The sequence below is a fragment of the Siphateles boraxobius genome, unplaced genomic scaffold, assembly GCF_051911475.1.
Source record: "Siphateles boraxobius isolate OS27281-9 unplaced genomic scaffold, OSU_SipBor_1 35, whole genome shotgun sequence".
Classification (NCBI taxonomy): Eukaryota; Metazoa; Chordata; class Actinopteri; order Cypriniformes; family Leuciscidae; genus Siphateles; species Siphateles boraxobius.
In genome coordinates, this window is record NW_027508975.1 from 15,617,783 (window position 1) to 15,639,547 (window position 21,765).

The 21,765-nt window shown below is 38.3% G+C and overlaps 1 protein-coding gene across 2 annotated transcripts in view; it reads right to left on the reverse strand.

Annotated features, from left to right (window-relative positions):
• The window catches only part of rnf19a (ring finger protein 19A, RBR E3 ubiquitin protein ligase), a 55,608-nt gene extending 40,057 nt beyond the window's left edge, over positions 1-15,551 (reverse strand). For both annotated transcript variants that reach the window (XM_077196561.1, XM_077196560.1), the window contains exon 1: positions 15,205-15,551. In XM_077196561.1, the coding sequence (XP_077052676.1) occupies positions 15,205-15,235 (31 nt within the window). In that variant the 5' untranslated portion in view covers positions 15,236-15,551. The remainder of the gene's footprint in view (positions 1-15,204) is intronic.
• Between the last annotated feature and the right edge of the window lie 6,214 nt (positions 15,552-21,765).

Genomic DNA, 21,765 nt, shown 5'->3' on the forward strand with positions numbered 1-21,765 from the left:
GTCAATCAAGGACAATTTCCCCTTCTTGATTTGGCTACAACAACTGTAAACATACATTTCTTGTTTTTAGATCTGGTTCTTAAAAAAAAACCTTTTACAATAAAACTACATTATGGAACATTAAATCACATATTAGAACCCTAGGCACTGGAATGTCTCTGATGAAATGGCAATTAAAGGCAAAAGCATTAGCTTTTAATATTTTAGTACAGGTTTTAGGAAGAAAACTTTTTACAACGTTACAGTAAAATAAAAAGTAGCGATGTTCCAGTCATGGGGTCTTTGTTTACAAAAGGGGGGTCTTCTGGAGTTCATGTAAACACTGGAGGAGTTAATTAGGCTACATCTGTAAGAGCTTCACAGAAATTCATTTACTGGGTGTAAACGCTTTTATAGTAAACAAACGCACTGTGCACCCAGAGACAACACACAAACAATCCTGCAGGACTTGCACAACCACAATCTTTAACTACTCAGAATCTGTTTATACCCGTCATAAAGGCCGCTAAATGGGTGGCTGACATACAACTGTGACGGTACCAAATTTTGTTTTTGTCATGGCATACGATATCACAATATTGAAATAAGTTCTATAACCTATAACAGGTTTAATAATTTTTCTTATAACAAAAATAACTAAACATTTAAATAAATAAATGTATACATTAAACAGATTAAAGTAATAATCTGTTTCAAACAGATTAATGTGCAAAAGAGTTATAGGCTAAATAATAACACACAAATTACAATAAAGTCTTTAGTTAACGTTTGTTAATGCATTAACTAACATTACACGGCTGTGTGGAATACTTGATTCTGATTGGTCAATTGCGCCATCCAGCGGTATGTTATTCCCCTATAACAAACGCTGGAAACAGATAAACATGCGCATTACTTAAGTCAGCGGCACTATATGCTAGCTAGGAACGTTTTTTCTTCGTGGAAGTTGTGTTTGGTGAGCTAATCAATTATTTAAACAGCTATAATATTAAAATATCAAATCAATATTTTGTGTACAGTTATTTAAGTCATCCAGTATAGTGGACTCGCTCTCTCGTTTAATTCAAACGCAGCTGCTGCCATTTTTGGGCTATTGTTTTGTACACTGTTTGGATTACAAACATGGTAACAAACAGGTACGATTTTAAAACAGTTTCATCTCAAATTAATATTTCTTATCCCCATATTTATTTATGTGGCGAAATGCTGTGTATTAAGTGGTATGACTGTACCATATCCCTTAAATGTCCTAGTTTGAACTTGCCGAGCCAGCAACTGCTCTCTCCATGGACTCTTTGCATTTAAAAACCTAATAAAATATTTTGACTATCAATATTTCATGTCTAATTATTTACTTATGTGCCAAGTAGCCATGTAATAAGTGGGATAATGTAGATTACTGTAGATGTAGATTGCATCAGGCTGATGCAAGATTGTTTTTTTATTAATTTTTTAACTAAGCCTATTTAAAATCGTATTTGATTGCAGAGCGCCGTGGCGCATTCGCGCAGCACTACCTCTCGCTCGTCCCTCTCTCTCCCTCACTCACCCATACCTCTCGCGCTCGCTCTCCCTCATGGAACAAAGCTTCACAAATCTTTCCAACACAGCGCTGTCAATGTTGGAGACCCAGCTTTAAAAAAGTTATTAGCCAGCATGCAAGGAGCCTAGATAATAAGGAGAGCTAAGTTATTGTTAGAATACAGCTGGATTTTCGAGGTTAGCACGCTGTCCAGGTCCCTCTCAAAAAATTAGCATATTGTGATAAAGTTCATTATTTTCCATAATGTAATGATAAAATTAAACTTTCATATATTTTAGATTCATTGCACACCAACTGAAATATTTCAGGTCTTTTATTGTTTTAATACTGATGATTTTGGCATACAGCTCATGAAAACCCCAAATTCCCATCTCAAAAAATTTGCAGATTTCAACCGACCAATAAAATAAGTGTTTTTAATACAGAAAAAGTCAACCTTCAAATAATTATGTTCAGTTATACACTCAATACTTGGTCAGGAATCCTTTTGCAGAAATGACTGCTTCAAAGCGGCGTGGCATGGAGGCAATCAGCCTGTGGCACTACTGAGGTGTTATGGAGGCCCAGGATGCTTCGATAGCGGCCTTAAGCTCATCCAGAGTGTTGGGTCTTGCGTCTCTCAACTTTCTCTTCACAATATCCCACAGATTCTCTATGGGGTTCAGGTCAGGAGAGTTGGCAGGCCAATTGAGCACAGTAATATGGTCAGTAAACCATTTACCAGTGGTTTTGGCACTGTGAGCAGGTGCCAGGTCGTGCTGAAAAATGAAATCTTCATCTCCATAAAGCTTTTCAGCAGATGGAAGCATGAAGTGCTCCAAAATCTCCTGATAGCTAGCTGCATTGACCCTGCCCTTGATAAAACACAGTGGACCAACACCAGCAGCTGGCATGGCACCCCAGACCATCACTGACTGTGGGTACTTGACACTGGACTTCAGGCATTTTGACATTTCATTCTCCCCTGTCTTCCTCCAGACTCTGGCACCTTGATTTCCGAATGACATGCAAAATTTGCTTTCATCCGAAAAAAGTACTTTGGACCACTGAGCAACAGTCCAGTGCTGCTTTTCTGTAGCCCAGGTCAGGCGCTTCTGCCGCTGTTTCTGGTTAAAAAGTGGCTTGACCTGGGGAATGCGGCACCTGTAGCCCATTTCCTGCACACGCCTGTGCACGGTGGCTCTGGATGTTTCTACTCCAGACTCAGTCCACTGCTTCCGCAGGTCCCCCAAGGTCTGGAATCGGTCCTTCTCCACAATCTTCCTCAGGGTCCGGTCACCTCTTCTCGTTGTGCAGCGCTTTTTGCCACACTTTTTCCTTTCCACAGACTTCCCACTGAGGTGCCTTGCAGGGGCGCGGCTAGAAATGTTGGGCCCTATGAAAGAATATGAGGTTGGGCCCCCTACCCCAACCATTCCATTAATAAAATCAATCTCTGGGGGCCCCAAAAGTGTGTGGGCCCTTAGAATCGTCCTAACTTTTCCCCCCTTAGCGGCACCCCTGGTGCCTTGATACAGCACTCTGGGAACAGCCTATTTTTTCAGAAATTTCTTTCTGTGTCTTACCCTCTTGCTTGAGGGTGTCAATGATGGCCTTCTGGACAGCAGTCAGGGCGGCAGTCTTACCCATGATTGCGGTTTTGAGTAATGAAACAGGCTGGGAGTTTTTAAAAGCCTCAGGAATCTTTTGCAGGTGTTTAGAGTTAATTAGTTGATTCAGATGATTAGGTTAATAGCTCGTTTAGAGACCCTTTTCATGATATGCAAATTTTTTGAGATAGGAATTTTGGGTTTTCATGAGCTGTATGCCAAAATCATCAGTATTAAAACAATAAAAGACCTGAAATACTTCAGTTGGTGTGCAATGAATCTAAAATATATGAAAGTTTAATTTTTATCATTACATTATGGAAAATAATGAACTTTATCACAATATGCTAATTTTTTAGAAGAACCTGTATATGGCTGGTAGTCAATATCAATGTACACTCGCAGCAGCGAGGGGCTGCTGGCGGTTCCTTTTGTTTTTGTATTTTGTTTTATTTTAAAAATTAAAGTCTTCAAATGTTCGCCGGTTCCCTCATCCTTCTTTCCATAACAACTGAACCTTGTTACAAATACTGTTACAACTTATGATTTTAATATGAAATGCTGAAATAAACTAAGATTAAAAAATGCTTTAGAAGTATTTTTCATTGTCAGTTTATGTTAATTAATGATTTAACTAATGTTAACTAATGGAGCCTTAATGTAAAGTGTGATCAAACAATATCTAGGGCATGTTGTAGTCCAGATTAAAATGTAAAAATGTGTAATTTTGAAAATAAATAGCCTATTAAATCTAAGTATTTAAGTATTCAATGCTGCGATGAATGGCATTGTGAATACAAAAGTTTGAATTGCTGCTTAAAACACCTAAATACTCTTCAGAAACAGAAGCCGTCTCGTTTTGAAGGCTGAATCCTTCAGAGGTCGCATTCAGATTTAAAAAAAAATTGTCACATTAGTTTGTTCTTCGATTTCGCTTGTAGTACTGATTATCGGTAGTCTGGCTATCACCAGTCCAAGCTCAATCTTTTAAGATTGAACATTAGTCTGGGGAGTCTGCTCAGTATTTTCTACTGCACAGGGGCGTGATCAACGGGCATAGTTCAAATGAATCTGTACGCAATAGGATAGACCAACGATCCAGGTGACATACTTTGCATTTACAGAGCGACGCGAAAACTCCAGGCAGGAAACGTCAACAAACGTGTTGGTTTGTAGCATTGATCAGCGGGTTTACAGAAGCAGCAATGGCATTGAAAGATTTTTGCAGGTTTGGTAAAAAAACATGAAAGTGAGTGGTATTTACACCCACTCAAGCGATTTATTTGCCAAACTAAAAAAGCCATTGAGCCATCGTCGAGAGATTAAAAGGAATAGGATAGGATTCTCTATCGTCATCGTGTTAAATCCGCAAATAGCACATCAGGTGGATAAGCCAGTTTGTGATTGGTCCCCGCGGATTTGTAACAGAAGCAGGATAGAAAAATGTACAGGTTTCCAGCCTGAGCTGCAAGGCGAAATCAAATAGCCGGCAGATCGAGCTGGGTTTACCCAGTCTAGTATATCGGGGCTTTAAGCCCTACAAAACCAAATTGGGTTTCACCGAATTTATTAGCAGTTTCTGAAATTTCAGTGCATCACTAAAGCAAACCCAAAAAGTTAAACAAGGTAATTACACTGTTTTTCGTGAGATCGTGAGAACAGCAATTTTCTAAAGACTATATTTCTAGCTAATAGAAATAATCTAATAGAAAGCATTAAAACTGACACAAAAAAAAACACAGGTCAGTAATTAAGCAATAATCCATAATATACCACTTCCCCACTACCTGTTGAATGTACAATTTAATTTTGCGACTCCATTTCTCACGTGTTTTCCATACATGGAATTATCCGTGTCGGCTCGCTACAATATCAACATTGACCACTACAAATAGATTTCAGTGCTTCCCATTCATTAACTAGACTGTAGCGACACAAAAATATATTTAAACTACTCATAGACATTAAAGAGAAAAGAGCTGTGCAAAGAGAAGTGCGCACTTCACTCACGCTATCAGCACGTGATCAGCTTAAAAAAAGTTCACAGTGAATGAATGCAGTGAACTCCATCTGTGCATGTGATGAGTTTAGCGTGCATTTGGGAACGCAGTTATGCATTATTTTCACATTTGCATAGCTCACAATTACAGCATTTCATTAGATTTGTAATGAGTACCGTTTGTTAACTTGTTTTCCATCAAAATAAAAGCTCGACTGCAGTTTCCGTCAAAATAAAAGCTCAGGGGGTTTATCTCTTGCATGGATAGAAATTAGGACAAAACTAATTATGAAATTTTGATTTATTTTTCAGCTCATTTGTTTTATGGCTCTTAGTGTCTTAGGAATAATATTATAACGTTATAATTATTATTAGTAGTAGTATAATGTAGTGTACTGTAGAAACACACTGTGTCACAACTGAAAAGAGGTTTGAGCCCAGATACAAGTCAAAAGCAGACTTTTTCTTTATTCAATTTACACACTGATCATGGGTTGGATCTCTTAATTTTGAACTCTCAAAGTGCACAAGATAGATGAATTTAACTTTAAAGTGTACAAAATTCTCTTCCGGGAGGGAAAGAAATTTAGGGTAATTTTCTCCCACATACCCTAGGGACCAAGGTCCACCAACCACAGTTTCACAAAATCCTGTGGGAAACACTGCACAAGGAAGCCATTTGGCTCATATAAAATAGCAGCCAGCATCATAAAGAGCAGCTCACATAAGCGAGACATTTTAAGCTTTATAGGGCCACTACAGTAACGTCTGACTCCATGGAAGCATGTAAACTAGTTAAGTTGCTAAGAATTACCCTCTACCCAAAGCAACTGAGAAAGAGCAGTCAAAGCAACAGCCAGGGCGGAGACACCAGCACAATATAAAACATTCTACTCCTACCCTTCTTTTTTCTAGTCAGCTGAGGGCCGGGAGGAAATGATGTCAGCAGCTAAGCATTTTGTGGGACTAAGTTCATCTGCTCTGCGTTTGTGTGTTGACAAAGATACCAAATAGGCTTTTCTTCATCAGCACAATTACCGATTATGGCAGCAGGAGAGCGCTTGCCACTGTCCCAGCTGCTTCAAAAAACACAGACACACGCTCAGGAGAAGCAGGCATGTGTACAGAATGCAGTGGGATTTCTGTAATGAGCTTATTAAAGCAATTTCCTCGAACATTCTTCACTAAGGACAGACTTCCTCACCGTGACAACGTACATTCGGTCTACTCATAATGCCTGCCCTGTTACTTCTTGATCACTCACCATGTTTCACCTTCTATGATCACACTGATACTTATGCCGGACACAGAGCTTTGATCAGATATTAAGCATGACACACCAAATCTAAAAGCCCTGAGCTTTCTAAACTGCTGTCAGCTGAGCAGCTAAAATAAAAAGGCTTATTCAGGTTTGGTATAATCCGTCTCCAATCTAACCGTAGAAAGTACACAGGATACTTAACAAGTACAGGTAGAGCTAGCAGTGTTCAATGGCCCTTATACAATATTTACCAAGCAAAATGACCTCTGGCTACCAAGCAGTGCTTGTGCCAAGAGACATAATAAAAAATAAAAAAACGCTGTGTATCCTGTGCATTTACATAAAGAACAGAACAAACAGTTAAACATCAATACTTTGTCCGGCAGTGTTGGGGGTAATGATCCAACTAACTTTTCAGTAAAACTTTTTTAAAACAGCTTTTCCAGTAACAAGCTACTTTTTCCAACAAGTACTAGAGTATTGTGATAAACGTCATCACACTTTATTGTGCAAGCTGCTCATGAGACAAAATGAAGAAACAATCTAATGCCCTCCTAAAACGTTCACTCAAAATGGCATTTGCAGGTAAAATTAATTCATTCAGTTGGCTAGTTTGTCAAGTAAAACCAATACTTTACCAAAAATAAATCTGAAAATTCATTACTACATTTTCAACTCCGTTATATCCACCTCATTTCGCAACACGCTTCAGAAAGCCTTTATTAAGCCCCCGGAGCCGTGTGGAGCACTTGTATGATGGATAGATGCACTTTTATGGACTTAAAAACGGAAACGGCCATTCACTGCCAATATGAAGCTTGGAAGAGCCAGGACATTTTTTAATATAACTCCGATTGTATTCGTCTGAAAGAAGAATGTCATATACTAGGGGCATGCATGAATATTCGAATTTTCGATCTGAAATTATTATTCGAAAAATCCATGATTAACCCCAAGCACTAAAACTCAGTTATAATTGTACCTTCGCTAAGCCCCGCCCTCCTTAGTTACTGTTGCTACGCCTATCAAGCTTTCGCGTCTAGCACGTCTATTACAGCTTGCCAGACCTCCCGTGCCTAGTTACGGTTGCTAAGACACGATTGGCCAGTGGCGGTTTTTGGGCGTGGCTTAGCGAAGGGTCAGTTAAATGCACTGGGTGGTGCTGTGGAGCGTGTTTAACAAGTGGAATGTATTTGATCTCAAAATCTCGTAGTCTGCCTCGTGAAGTTTGGAATTACTTATATTTAAATTATCGGACTCAATTATATTACAAAATGAAATTACTTAAATTGAAACTGAATTATCATAATATCACCACCAGAATGAGAAATCACAGGAAATCCAAACACTAGTCGAATGATTAAAGACAGCTGTCCATTACTGCATTTACGACAGCAGGTAAGCGCAGCTGTAGTGTGAGTGATCAGAGATGATAACTTAACTGATAGCAAAATGATTTTGAGACATATGCTTCCTTTAAGTTTTGTCGAGGGAGACGGGTTTAAGAAAAGAAAATGCAATGTGCTGTTAGAAACTTCGCTTATCACGCGGTTATCTTCGAGTCTCTGCAACGTCTGGCAGCACAACGCATTCTCTCACTCAAGCATGTGGATATTATTGTTTTTCACAACATGAACGTGAAACAATATAAACACGATAACCATATTCTGACTCGAGTGCATATGTATGTTCTGTCCGATAATTGGCGCAGTCTGCTTTATTAGTGTTTTTTTCCGTTTGAGCTTTTTTGTTCTTTATATTTTTTGTTTACACATATTGTTTAATGTTTAAACTATAAGAAAGCCTTAAGATGTATCATAAGCTTGTGTATATTGCCCAACCATAAGCTTGTCCAGAAATGACAAAAACGTAAAAAAAATATTTTAAATTACACTTTTTTCACCTCTTTCTCATTAAACGTCATTTAAATAAAATATTCGGTTTTTATGAGCCCAAATATTCAAAAACAATATTTTTTGAAAAATGCCTATCCCTATAATCCCCATATACACCTCATATGACTTGAGGGTGAGTAAATCATAGGCTAATTTTCATTTTTGGGTGAACTATCCCTTTAAGGCTGTTACTCCAAGGACCCTCACATTTTTGTGCCCGATAAATCAGGCTATGACTGCATCAAGATACTATCTGCAGAAATAGCTGCAATGTATTTTTAGTGGCTTGTTAGTAACTTATTAATCTATCAGAACAATGGCTTGACTGTAGTGAAACTTACCTTACAAACTGAAATTATGATTGGGAATCGACAGTTTTCAAGCTTCTTCCCCAACATTGCCATCATAATATCATGATACACAGTAAGATTAACAAACTCTGTTGAATGATAGTAATAATACTGCTGTAGGTTGAGTGGCTAATCTAAAAGGAGCTCCCCTCTCAGATCCTGAATGAAGGACGGAGATTAAGACGTCACCACCTGACCCAGACGCTGCAAGTTCAGCTGGCCTCCCCAGGTCATTCAGCAGTAAGATTTAGCTCCAATTGATGAGAGCTAAACAGAGACTTTCTATAAGCGTTTGCTATACAAAATGTCTGCTTGGTAAAGTGAAGCTGAAAATATTAACTGTGTGCGAGCATGAATGCAGAAGTTTAAAATTAAACTTCACTGGCAACAGTATTACAAACAAATTGAAACAAATGTAAAAAGCAGTCATGCCTCTGCATCAAAATAACTGCATTCATGTGGCTTTCATAACAGTGCATCACCATCATGTCCCACTCGTCTCCGAATATAGAGCGCTCTAGCGAAAGTGTTTGGGTCAGATTTATCTGTTGCTTTCAGGAAATTACAACAGAGCTTTCATGCAAAATGACGTAAATGCATAAGTGGCTTACGTGGAAAAATTCAGTATACATAAATCAACATTATCAGTTGTGTTTATTCTCCTACATGAACGTCAGGTGATTCATGTCTGTTGTCCTTTTCAAAAGATAGATAGAGCCTTTCCAGATTAAAATTCATAGTAATGGAGTTACAAAGACACTATGTACACACTTCCTTCAATAAACACGTGTCTCCCTGGATTTCCCGAATACTGTGTCACAAGACGCAGTCAACACAGCGGTAGATAAAAATTCTCCCTTCCAGAAATGTGGGCAGAGGCTGAACACAGAAAAGCATTTTCATGTACAGAAAACATTGGGACATGGGACAAGTAAACTTAACTAATAGAATAAAATGCTATTACAGCGAAATTTAGACAAATATAAAAAATAAAAACAGCAGCCCCACTCCTAGTATGGCAAATATAAAGCGAACTAGGCTATAACAATGTAAGGCTTGTGTATCAGCAACAAAGTCACAATATGACACGTATCCTGATACAGATGCTCCAATACTACATCACGACTCCGGCACTATAACAATATAGGTAATGACGCAGGACAGGTTAAGAAACATTCAGCAACACAGAAACTTCTCACTGCCCAGCCATTTTTATCAATAAAATAGCTTCACCACTGATGAGCTACATCTTTCTCAACAAGGAGTTGGTAACCACTGTTTATGAAGCAATTAAACTCACCGCTTCACTGTTAATAGAAAAACGTGGCACAGAATGAGGTAATACATGCTCTCTCTCTCGTAAATGAACACAGACTTGATGTAATACGCTTTTCTGTGAATAGAATATCGAAATGGAGATCGCTAAACAGCAAGCTTACCAGTGTTTTCAGAAAGCCAGCGCTTTTATCCAGAGTGGAGAGTCTGGAGACAGACCGCACGTTTGCCAGGTTGAGAAAAATAAGTAAAACATTTAGCAGATATTTCAGAATTGTGCAAGTGTGAAGCTTTGGTTGGCGGATTACGCATCTTGATATCAGGAAAAGGGCTGGGACGGTTACCGCATTACCGCGGTCACGTGACTCCAACCGCGGGTCTGAGCTCGTCACCGTCATCACCGAGAAAAAAAAAGAAAAAAACCATTGGCCTGCACATGTGTGCACGTTGTGTCCAATGACATGGATTATGTCTAATGATATTGTGTTTTATGCTTGGTTCAGATTACACGATTTTTTTTGTCTTTTACGATAGTCACTGTGTCAGATTACGCGATTTTAGGGATGCACCGATATCGATACCGGTATCTGGTATCGGCCTCGATACCACATTTTCTAAAGTACTCGTACTCGTTAAAAGTCCCCCGATACCGGGGACCGATACCACAGTCTGAGAAATGTCTATGTTTGAGCGGCGTGTTAGGGGTTAATCACAGGCGCCGAGTGCCCGCCCCCAGGCCCCGGCTGCAGCTCAGAGCGGGGAGAAGGCGAGGTGAGACGAGACATTTCAGCCGTGTGGAACTATTTCAAAGTGAATGAAGACGACAAAACAAAGGCGGACTGCAAATTGTGCTCAGCAAAATTGTCCAGAGGAGGCTCAAAAGGTAGCGCATTTAACAAGTAATTTAATCAAGCACCTAAAATCCCAACATGACAACGAGTACAAAGAGTTTACCCACGCTTCTAAACCAACACAACCCACGCTGCAGCAAACTCTTGCAAGACGAGATAAAATGTCCAGAGACAATCCACGTGCTGTGAAAATAACACAGGCAATTATCGAGTACATTGCATTGAGTGACCAGCCACTCTCGGAGGTAGAAAATGTGGGATTCCTGCGTCTCCTCCATGTTCTGGAGCCCAGATATGATGTCCCAAGCCGCCGGTACATGATTGACACGGAGCTGCCTAAACTACACGACTCCGTGCAAAAACATATCCACAGCCTACTGCAAGCCTCCTCTGCGTTTAGTTTCACCACGGATATTTGGACAAGCAGTGTTAGCCCCGTGTCGCTAATTAGCCTAACCTGCCAGTGGATAGACGAGAGTTTCACGCCGCAACGAGCCATATTACATGCGAAACAATTCCGCGGCTCGCACACCGGCCAAGCTATAGCTCTCACTCTGTCACCGGTTATTAAACCAGTTTTGGCTAGTTGGAAAACCACAATTGAGCAGAGGATCTGCTTGAGAAGGTTATGATAAAGTTCTCTAGGAGAAAACCAGTCTGAGGTTGTGATCCGTGTGTGTTTATCTTGTTTACGAATTCCCCATGGTCTTGTTCTTGACCTTAATCAAAGTCTTGGGCTTGTTTCTCTCTGCGTAGTGGGAGAACAATGGCCGCTTTATGCCTGAGCTGGAAGTGCCATGCAGTCAGGTGGCTTACTAAACACACCAAACTGAGCTAATAAGAGTTTGTGTATGTTGAAGGCCAGTCATGCCTCAAAATGGCAAGGGATGTTGTTGTAGTACCACTATGGCCAATGTGTGCTAACACACAGTTAAAATGTGACAACTTTTTCCTACAAGAATTAATGTACTTAGTTTTTGCTGTAGAAACAAATGTTTTTGCCTGCCTCGGGTATGAGTGTTTAAGCATTGGTTCTCATTTTGTAATGTAGTTGATGAATTCTTTGTGTGCAGAGGTCAGGGCCTCATTATAATGACCACAGCGTTTATGTGTGCACTCATAAAGCCCCACAATGCAATGGTTTCAAAGACCGGTTTTGAAAATTGATCAAAAAACGTTGGTGCGGGTGAATGGCGGACAGATGATGAGTTTTGTGATGCGGTTCCGAATTAAATAATAATAGCCCATCCGCACATCTCTAATACGAATGGTATGTTATTATTTGTCATGGAACATTGCGGTCCTCAGCTCGCGAAAGGTCGGACTTGCTCCATCTTTTGATGATAAAGGGGATGGCCAGCAATATTGTTATGTTTAAGGACATTATTGAATTAAGATAATGTCTGTACTTGGTCCATCTTTTGATGATAAAGGGGATGGCCAGCAATATTGTTATGTTTAAGGACATTAGTGAATTAAGATAATGTCTGTACTATGTTATGATTGTACTGTACAATTAAATACAATCGTTGCTAAGTCTGCCGTCTGCACACTTTACCTCATAGCATCCCTTAACTGAATGAATTGAGAATATCACCTGAAAATCAGAGCCGTTAAATATGAAATACGATAACATCAGCAATTTTTATTCAAGCAGCTGATTTCTGTAAATGAATGTAAAACTAAATGTATATTGCAGCACAGGGTGAAGTCAGCATATAAATTAATGACGATTTGAGACAAATAAATGTATATTTAATATAAAACTATGTAAATGGGGCTCTGTGGCACGGCAGGGTTTTGAACAAGGTCCTGAGCCGTAGCTGGGCGCCACGGACAGACGCCGAATGGCGCTGCCGGGTGTGTAGGCCTACATCTGAATCCTGATCCTAAATAAAAGACTGCTTTTCATGACACACATAGGCATAATCAGGGTTTTTCCTGTATTGAAAATATTTTGACAGCCACTGCCGAAGGTTTACTTGATAATTTAATGTGAAGATATTGCAGTACCAGTACCTGCTGGTAGCCGGCTGCTTTAAAATGCTCCCGCAAGTGTTTAGGTAAGCACTTTGAGAAGTAGGCTTGGGCGGTATCCAAATTTTGATACCGTCAAACCTCCTCCCTATTTTACCAGGGTAAACGGTATTACCCTGACTAATTAAAAGTTATGACATTAGGCTCAGACAGCGTCACCAAACTGTTGGCTTGTGCCTACACCGTTCAGAAACTGAATACCGGATCGGGCAAAAAAACAAAACAAAACAAAAATCAAGGCCAACCCGTGCACGTTGTGTCTGATCCCGGCTGACGGCATTAAATGTCATTATGAGCCGGAGCCCTATTTAGACTCGACTATTTTTAATACGTGGGCCGTTATAATAAGGTGGTGCCAAATAATTGGAAACGCAACGGCCAATCAGAAGCGTTTTGTTAGTCAGAATCCACTCAACACCGCTCAAAACAGTGGTTCAGTGCATGAGTGCAACTTTTTGTACCTTGCGTTGTAATCAACAGCTTCAGTGTGATTATAATGGCATGAATTTGTGCCCGCTTTCTGTATATAGAATATATACATTTTCATGCTGCTAACTAGGCTACACATTTTAAAGTTTCTGGATTGCCAACCATATTAAAATGCATGATTGAATCCGATAAGACAGTGATAAACGATCATAGTAATGGACAGAACAAAACAATTTGATACTGTACACCAAATGAGTCTTGGAGTGTAAATACAAAATAATAGACCTGTCCCTTTTCCATGTAATGTGTAATTTTGTTGTTCAAAATTTTTGACCCAGGAAAAAAGGGTATGAGTGAGTATCAAACTTGTTGCTTTAAAGTCTGACTTTATTTATAAGTCATAATATTTCTGATAAATATTACCTATACACATATACACACATGTATATTGCAGGTCTATACCAATGTTTTCCCTGTAGTTCAAAAAGTAGCGCATGGCTTTTGCAATGCCAATGTCATGGGTTCGATTCCCAACAAAAGCAAGAACTGATATACTGCAAAGTATATCCTGAATGAAATGTCTCAGACTTAAGTCTACACAATAAATAATAAAATTACATATATAAAATGTATAAATAAACATAAAATAAAAAATTAAATACTTCCATAAACATAAATGTATACGAAAATTAAATTATTTGAATTGATCAGGACCAATTTCTATTTTGTCCCAAGATAATAATCAATTTCAAAAACACTATGTGATCCACTATGACAAATGTCTGCGGTCACCCACTGTTTCTCTGGGGTACAATATGACCCGTGTCTCTGTGACGGTTTCAGATCAAAATCAGACCACATTGGTAGACATTGAAGATAAGCTGCTTCCATGCAGGATTTTCAACAAATGCCGATCCTCCATTTCCCCACTGCCAAAATGATGAGAATAGACCAAACTTCTTGAGATCTTTGTAGGGTTGGTGACACGACAGTATGTTCACACACAAGGCCACAATTTCACATTTCTTTATCTGACACCTCTAACAGTGACCTAGAATAATACATCAAAGTGCATCCTGAATCAACATTTACACCAGACTCAGGTCAACACCTCTCAACCACCAGTTTCCATAGTTCTGAGATTAACACTAGTTTTAGCTAAAACAGTTGCGGGAATCCTACAGCTATGATCCAAGACACTAATTAGCTCATTCTCAAAATTACTACAATAAACTCTCTTGGGGAATAACCCTTACACTAAACCAGCCTTTGAACACACTCACTGGATGACGTAAGACTGCCATTTATCAACATATCTGAATTCTCGTTTACAGCAAAACACAGTCGATTTCTACATAAGTGTACTAGTTCGTGTAAGTGAAGTTAGCCATTACATGAAAAAAGATCCAACGTACAATATGTGAAAGCAACAGTCTAAATACACTGAGCAAATGACTGAGATACAATTTGGTGTAACGTTAACTTGCAATAAATATTAGGCGTGCAATCGGTTGCAAAATGAACCACTAACTTAAGCCATTAACAATGAATCAAAAAACAATCTCTCTGTATAATGCAGATCAAAGGTTTAACGTTAGTGACATTTAACTGCAATGATAACGCTAGGTACATTTTAATTTGAACAGACTTCCTGGTTACAAAGGTGTGAATTTAAACTGAACAAACAGAAACAAATGACAATGCGATAGCTGGCTACATGCCTTCGGTAACGTTAGGTCCATCTAATGTCGGACCCACCACGGGCCCTTTAAAGCGATTTTACTTCCCTGTACACCAGGTAGCGGGCGTAACGTTACAACATTAAATAGGCGGCTATTTGCGTTTAATAATACAAAAGTGAGAATAGTCTTCGTATACTTTTAGTGTAAATGTTCGCTTTTACAAAGCGAACACACGACCGTTAGCCAACCCGTCAAACTAGCCTTTAATACCATGATATACAACGGCGACTCACCTTTCAAGTCATCCACGTAAAAGCATTTCATTCCAAGTAACAAATAAAGGCAAAAAACTCCGAGTGTGGTGTAAGAAGGCGGCTACTTTAGGGAGTTGTTTTGTAGGACTGAAGTCGGGCCGTCCTGTGTCCCGTTCTCCGCTCGCTCTGGCTCTGACTCACTGGCAATGGCATCCGTCTCGCTCTCTTCTCACATTCAGTTCAAACTCAAATCTCGCGAGAGTCGATGTGTATTCCTCATAGCAACAATAACTGTAGTAAAAACGCAAATCTTCTTATGTTTACATAGCCCTATTTCTCCAGACTCAATGTATTTGTTAGTACTCTTTAATCCAATGTGTTTCTTTGCTCATTTCTTACAATGAGCCAAACCCATCTCTTCTTTTATTAAATTATTTTCTTTAACTCAAATATGACAGCGTTATGTTTATAAATTAGGAAAATAAGTTTATTTAATATTTTGATCAGGTCTACTTAATATTTTTAGTAAGAATTGTACTGAATCACTGGTTTTCTGCATGTTTTTGAAAGATAACAAATAAAACCAAATAATGCAATTGTATTCACATGCTTATTTCAGAAAAGACAAGGAAGACAACAAATATTACATATACTATATATAATTTGTTCACTTTCCTGCATATCTAAATATAAATCTTTAAAAGTAAAAAGTCAATTTAAAGTACCATGGTATTACTATCACTGTACCAGACAGTCTTTTTTTTTTTTTGTAAGGGTAATTTATTTATATTGTCAAATAAATGGTTTCATGTGTCCAATAATATTACATGCCGGGAAACCCAGGTAATTTGGATCATTGTGGTCAAAAGTCAAACATTTAAATGGCAAAAGCACTCAAAAACATATTTCCATATGGAGCAAAGGGTCTAATTATGGAGAGTTTAAACACAAAACTTTCCTCATATGAAGTTAATCAGAGCCAAGCAAAATATTCCATTTTTTGGATACTGCTGACGGGGCACATGGTTCTATAGTTTTTTATGAATAAAGTAAGCTTTTGTAATGTCCCCTACTTACAAATGTGATATAATCTGCTATTTTTATGTAGGCCTATAACAGGGATGTTTTCCAAAAGGAAACCACATAAAGGAATGATGTGCCCTGGTTAGGAGTGCTAAAGATGTCTCATCGCACACGCCCAGTTATTCATGCAAACAATGGCATCTTACAAAACAATCACAGGGCCATTTGCATCTCAGTGTTCAATGTATCACAGCCTGTGTGCATATGTATGTGTTCTGTAGCAGAGTCCTTTTTTATTCTAATGTGAAAGAGAGTGGGAAACAGCTTTTACCTAGGTTTACACAATATGCATCTCGTACAGCTGCTAAAGAAACAGATAGAAACACTACAACCTAGCAGGAACCAAAAATGGGCCACAACATTAAGATTTAAATGTGAAGACAATGGGTGCGTCTCAGTGTCATAGCTTCCTAGGTCGTGAATCAGTATATAGTGTACACGAATTCGGGCACTAGTAAGGACAGTAAGGACCTTGGCTCACTATAAGACACTGATGAATCTAGTTCCAGTGACATGACAACGTCCTCATACAATATCACTACTGGTATTTATGAACAACAGCAGACATTATTTTTAGTGTTATTTAGAGTAGCCTATTATAAATACTTTGCTTGTTACATCTACGTGCAACATTTCTTTAGACAAAAAATCCTTAGCATAGAGCCCTGATTTTATAAAAGAACTGGATTTAAACAGTTAAACAAAATGATTTCTGATTGAATATTCATAGTAAATATAATAAACCTTATAAACTCTTTTAAAGAAAACGCTCTTTAAAACCTTACAGTAAAGGGCACTTCATATATAGAACCTTTTACGATCATTAGATTATTATTAGAAAAAAGTAAGCATGAAGGTCCCTCCCTAAACATACCAATCATTGGGGTGTAAATTGTGCGAAAGCACACAAATGAGATCGAATGAATTCATAAAAATTAAAGATTATGTTGGGTGGTTGTAATGGTTTTAATTAATTAATTTTGTTTGAACATGTATGCAATAATTTAAGACAGTTTCCTTATAGAACCTTTTTGGCATTAAGTGTTCTTTAAAACTTAGTCCAGAACCCTATGGTTCTATATTGAACCCCCGGAACCTTTTCTTGTACACTGAAAAAAAAATAATAAGTAACATTTATTTAAATTTCTTTTGCAAGTTTTTGCACACAGATTTTTAAAGTAAAAGTCACATAGCCTATGGAATTAAGTTAAATCTACTTAACTAAGTTTTAAAGCAAAATTAACAAAGAAAATAAGTAAAGTTACCTTGGCTAGTTAAAGTAATTTCTACTTAGTTGAAGTTTACTCTGCAATACTCTGTTTCAAGTCAATTTTACTTAAAGGGGTGGTAAAATCCCCTTTTCACAAGATGTAAAATACATCTCTGATGTCCCCAGTGTGTGTGTGTGAAGTTTTAGCACAAAATACCCCACATATATTTTTATATAGCATGTTAAATTTGTCACTTTTTGAGGGTTAGCAAAAATGCACCGTTTTGTGCCTGGCCCTTTAAATGCAAATGAGCTGCCTCAGAGGGCGGGGTTTCAAGCTCTCTTGTGTGTTAGCAGCTGTGATTACCTCACGCAGACACACTAAAATGACAGAAACTGTTCTGCCTTTAATGTTAAAACAGAGTCAGACAAAGATGGAGAGACTCAAGAAGAAGTGACAACATGTAGAATGCAACAGGACGTCTCTGAATGGTTAGTTGATGAATTTATGTTGCTGATGTGGAGTTAACTATCTTCAATTAGCATATTCTGTCATGATAATCTATAAATCGCTCATATAGGAGCTGTTGTGAGATGCACAAAGAGTGACTTTTTATTGCATGTGAAAAGAAGGATGCTAAAGTTTGAGCTGACTCACAAATGTACTCTTATACAACAACTTTTCCTCTTCTCAACATGGACTTTGTGTCCCGAGGGCGGGTTTATGTACATTTTAGGGTTGCTGATGTCACTAACCCGGGAGGAATGTCGTGTAGTCCCTACCAGCCGTTTGTTGTAGTCCTTTTCTTTAAAAGCAAATATCTCCCTTTGCTTTGAACTTTTGGGGTCTGTAACTTTGCAGATGTTGTTTATGCTCAAACAGCAACATTTCACACTAGCTAAAGTTAGAGAAGTGAAATCGTGTTTTACCACCCCTTTAAACAATATAACACTGCATTAAGCCATGATTTTAAAGTTCTCTAATATTCTCAGAACATCAATACATATACAGTTGATTTTGTGCAGTTGATATCATACCTACATAATAGAAGTAATGTGTCATAAACCCGAATACAGAGATCTCAATACTTGGTACACAATAACGGTAACATTCGTTGGATAATTTTTGAGGAAATGTGTCATTTTGAGTAGAAAATGAACTCCGGATGTCACAAAACGGCAAGTTACTAAACCTAACAACAAAACAGTGCAAATACAGCTGGAAAACAGTGGAAAATGCAACCTTATTAATTATTCATGCCTCAGTGCATGATGGGAAACCCACTATCAGAAAGTTGAGTAGAGCTGATTTACTCTTTAATTTCTGCAAGCTTAAATTGAGTGTTTTTTTTTATTAATCTTGCCTGAACTAACTTATTCAGGTAGAAATTACATTTATCTGTAGTATTTACCTCACCACAGAATTATTTTCATCAGTGGAGTGTATCCTTGAATCAGTGTTTTTATTTTCCTCACAGAAGGATAGCACATTCTTTAAAAAAATCAGTATTTTCAGCTGTGTCCATCTGGGACACAACAAAAAACCTGAATCATTGATAAATGATTTACATGGATCAATCAAAACTCATTTTATTCAGTCGGAGAGAGGAACCAGGGAGATTCTATTATGTCTAAAGGTTTCCTTGCCTATTTTGCTGTGTTGGTTGACAAAGGTAATGCATAATGCATAATGCAAACTGAACCAATGACCTCATGATCTAGAGGTAACATAAATGTAATTAGTGTAGGCTATGTTATTTCTCATCAAGGACTGCAGTAAGGAACCCTGCATGTGCTCAAGAAGAAACATGTACAGGCCCGCATGAAGTTCGCCATTCACCACCTGGACGACTCAGAAGAGGCCTGGAAGAAGGTGATGTGGTCAGATGAGACCAAAATAGAACTTTTTGGCCTCAACTCAACTCGTCGTGTTTGGAGGGCAAAGAACACCGAGTACAACCCAAAGAACACCATCCCCACCGCCAAGCATGGTGGTGGCAAGATCATGCTTTGGGGGTGCTTTTCAGCCAAGGGGACGGGACAACTCCATCGTATTGAGGGGAGGATGGACGGGGCCATGTATCGTGGAATTCTGGACCAACATCTCCTTCCCTCAGTGAGAGAGCTGAAGATGGGTCGAGGATGGGTGTTTCAGCACGACAACGACCCTAAGCACACCGCCAAAGCAACAAAAGAGTGGCTGAAGAAGAAGCACATCAAGGTTCTGGAGTGGCCTAGCCAGTCTCCAGACCTGAATCCAATTGAAAATCTTTGGAGGGAGCTTAAAATTCGAGTTGCCAGGCGACAACCTCGGAACCTGAAAGATTTGGAGGCTGTCTGCAGGGAGGAGTGGGCCAACATCCCAATTTGCACAAACCTTGTCACCAACTATAAAAAGCGTTTGACATCTGTGCTGGCCAATAAGGGCTTTTCTACAAAATATTAACATGCTGTTTGTCCAGGGGGTCAAATACTTGTTTTTCCTCATCAGATGGTTATCAATTTAAATAAATTCATATGATGTGATTTTCTGGAATTTTCTTTGGGATTCTGTCTTTCACTGTTAGAATGTACATATGATTAAAATTATAGATCGTTGCATTCTTTGTAAGTGGGCAAACCTGCAAAATCAGCAAGGGGTCAAATACTTATTTCCCCCACTGTACACACACACATACACACCAACATTCATCAAAATATCTTCTGAGATCTACATAAGATCATGCGGATCCATCTATCCATCTATGTATGTATCTATCTGTCTATCTATCTATTCATTTTCAGTGGTGATTGCCATATATACTTACAGCAAAAATGAAAACAAATACTACAATGTATCTTATGTATAAATATTTTAACAATTCAAAAAAATGTTAGTTTTGTTTTTATTATAGTTATAAGAATGAGATTTGTTTGCTTTCATTAATATATTTGTTCTTTCAACAATATATCGTTTTTTTATTTTTATATACATTTCTTTTTTAAGTGTGGGTAAGGAACTTAAATGCAGCTACTTATGGTTGTACACTCTGTTTAATGATCTCTGAATATCTGTAACAGCAGGGCCATAATGGGCATGCTCATTCATGTGTACCAGGTAAACCGCATGACCATCTCACAGTATTGCCCTGCGCATAGCAACTGGTGTCAATGGAGATCATGCTCTTCCCTTTCAAGATCGCTTCTGTTTTTCGACTTATGCATTCAGCTCAAGGCAACTCAATTCAACTTTTGGGGAGGACAGTCTTTTTTCATATAAGCTCAGCATTACTCTTGTGTGCCAATAGGTTTTCTAGCACTGTATTACATCATTACTACTGCAGTGTAGATTTAAAATCAGGCATTCATTTATCTAGATACTTTCATCAAAAGTGACTTGTATTACATTCAGTACATATCAGTGTTTCCTGTGAAACAAAACCATGACCTTTGCACCACTATGTGCCATACAACCTTTTTGATGCTCGAGGCATTTCACGGAACAGCTGTTGAGACAACATGTTATGTTCACCTGGTTGGGAGGGAAAATCAGTGAGTAATTGTAATGACTGGCCCTGTGAGAGTTGTTAAGGGTTCAAGCACTCAAGCGTGAGCAAGCAGTTGTGGCCAGGTAGATACAGACATGTGCATTTGGTCTCAGCCTTATGGAGACAAACCAGTGACTAGTGCATGATTTCTATTGTTCTATTTGCAAATATAGTGGTATACGCTTAGGGTTAAAGACTTGAATAAACATCAAAATTCAGTGCACAACTGTTAAAAAAAAAATTCACTTAGCCTACATTTGAGAAGTGCTGAGCCATGTCAAACCAATATCATTCATCACTCTTTTGACTTGGGACAAACCTAAAGCCTGAAGTGCTACATTATTTCAACCAACCCTTGTGAAGTACAAGTACACTTTAGCAAACTTAAAAAAAAAAGAGTATTATGGAAATAATAAAGAATATAAGTGTTAACTGAATAATGTTTTCAGCTAAACATTATTAAACTATTTAATATTCACTTTTAAGAAATACTTTTAATCTGATATTATTACAAAGTGCACGTTTTAATAATGTACTTAGCCTAAGTGTGTTAAAGAAACATGGGCTGCATCCGAAATTGCATACTTCACTATTATATAGTAGGCAATAAACAGTATATGATAAAATAAGTATGTTCTAATTCATGGTACTCTTTAAGTACATGGTACTTAAAGATTAGGTAAAAAAAACCTGGATGACCTACTACTTTCGGTGAGATAACAGGAAATACATCATGTAGAGTAGACAAGTGGTCAAGTGCAAAAACTGCAAATGTGGGTA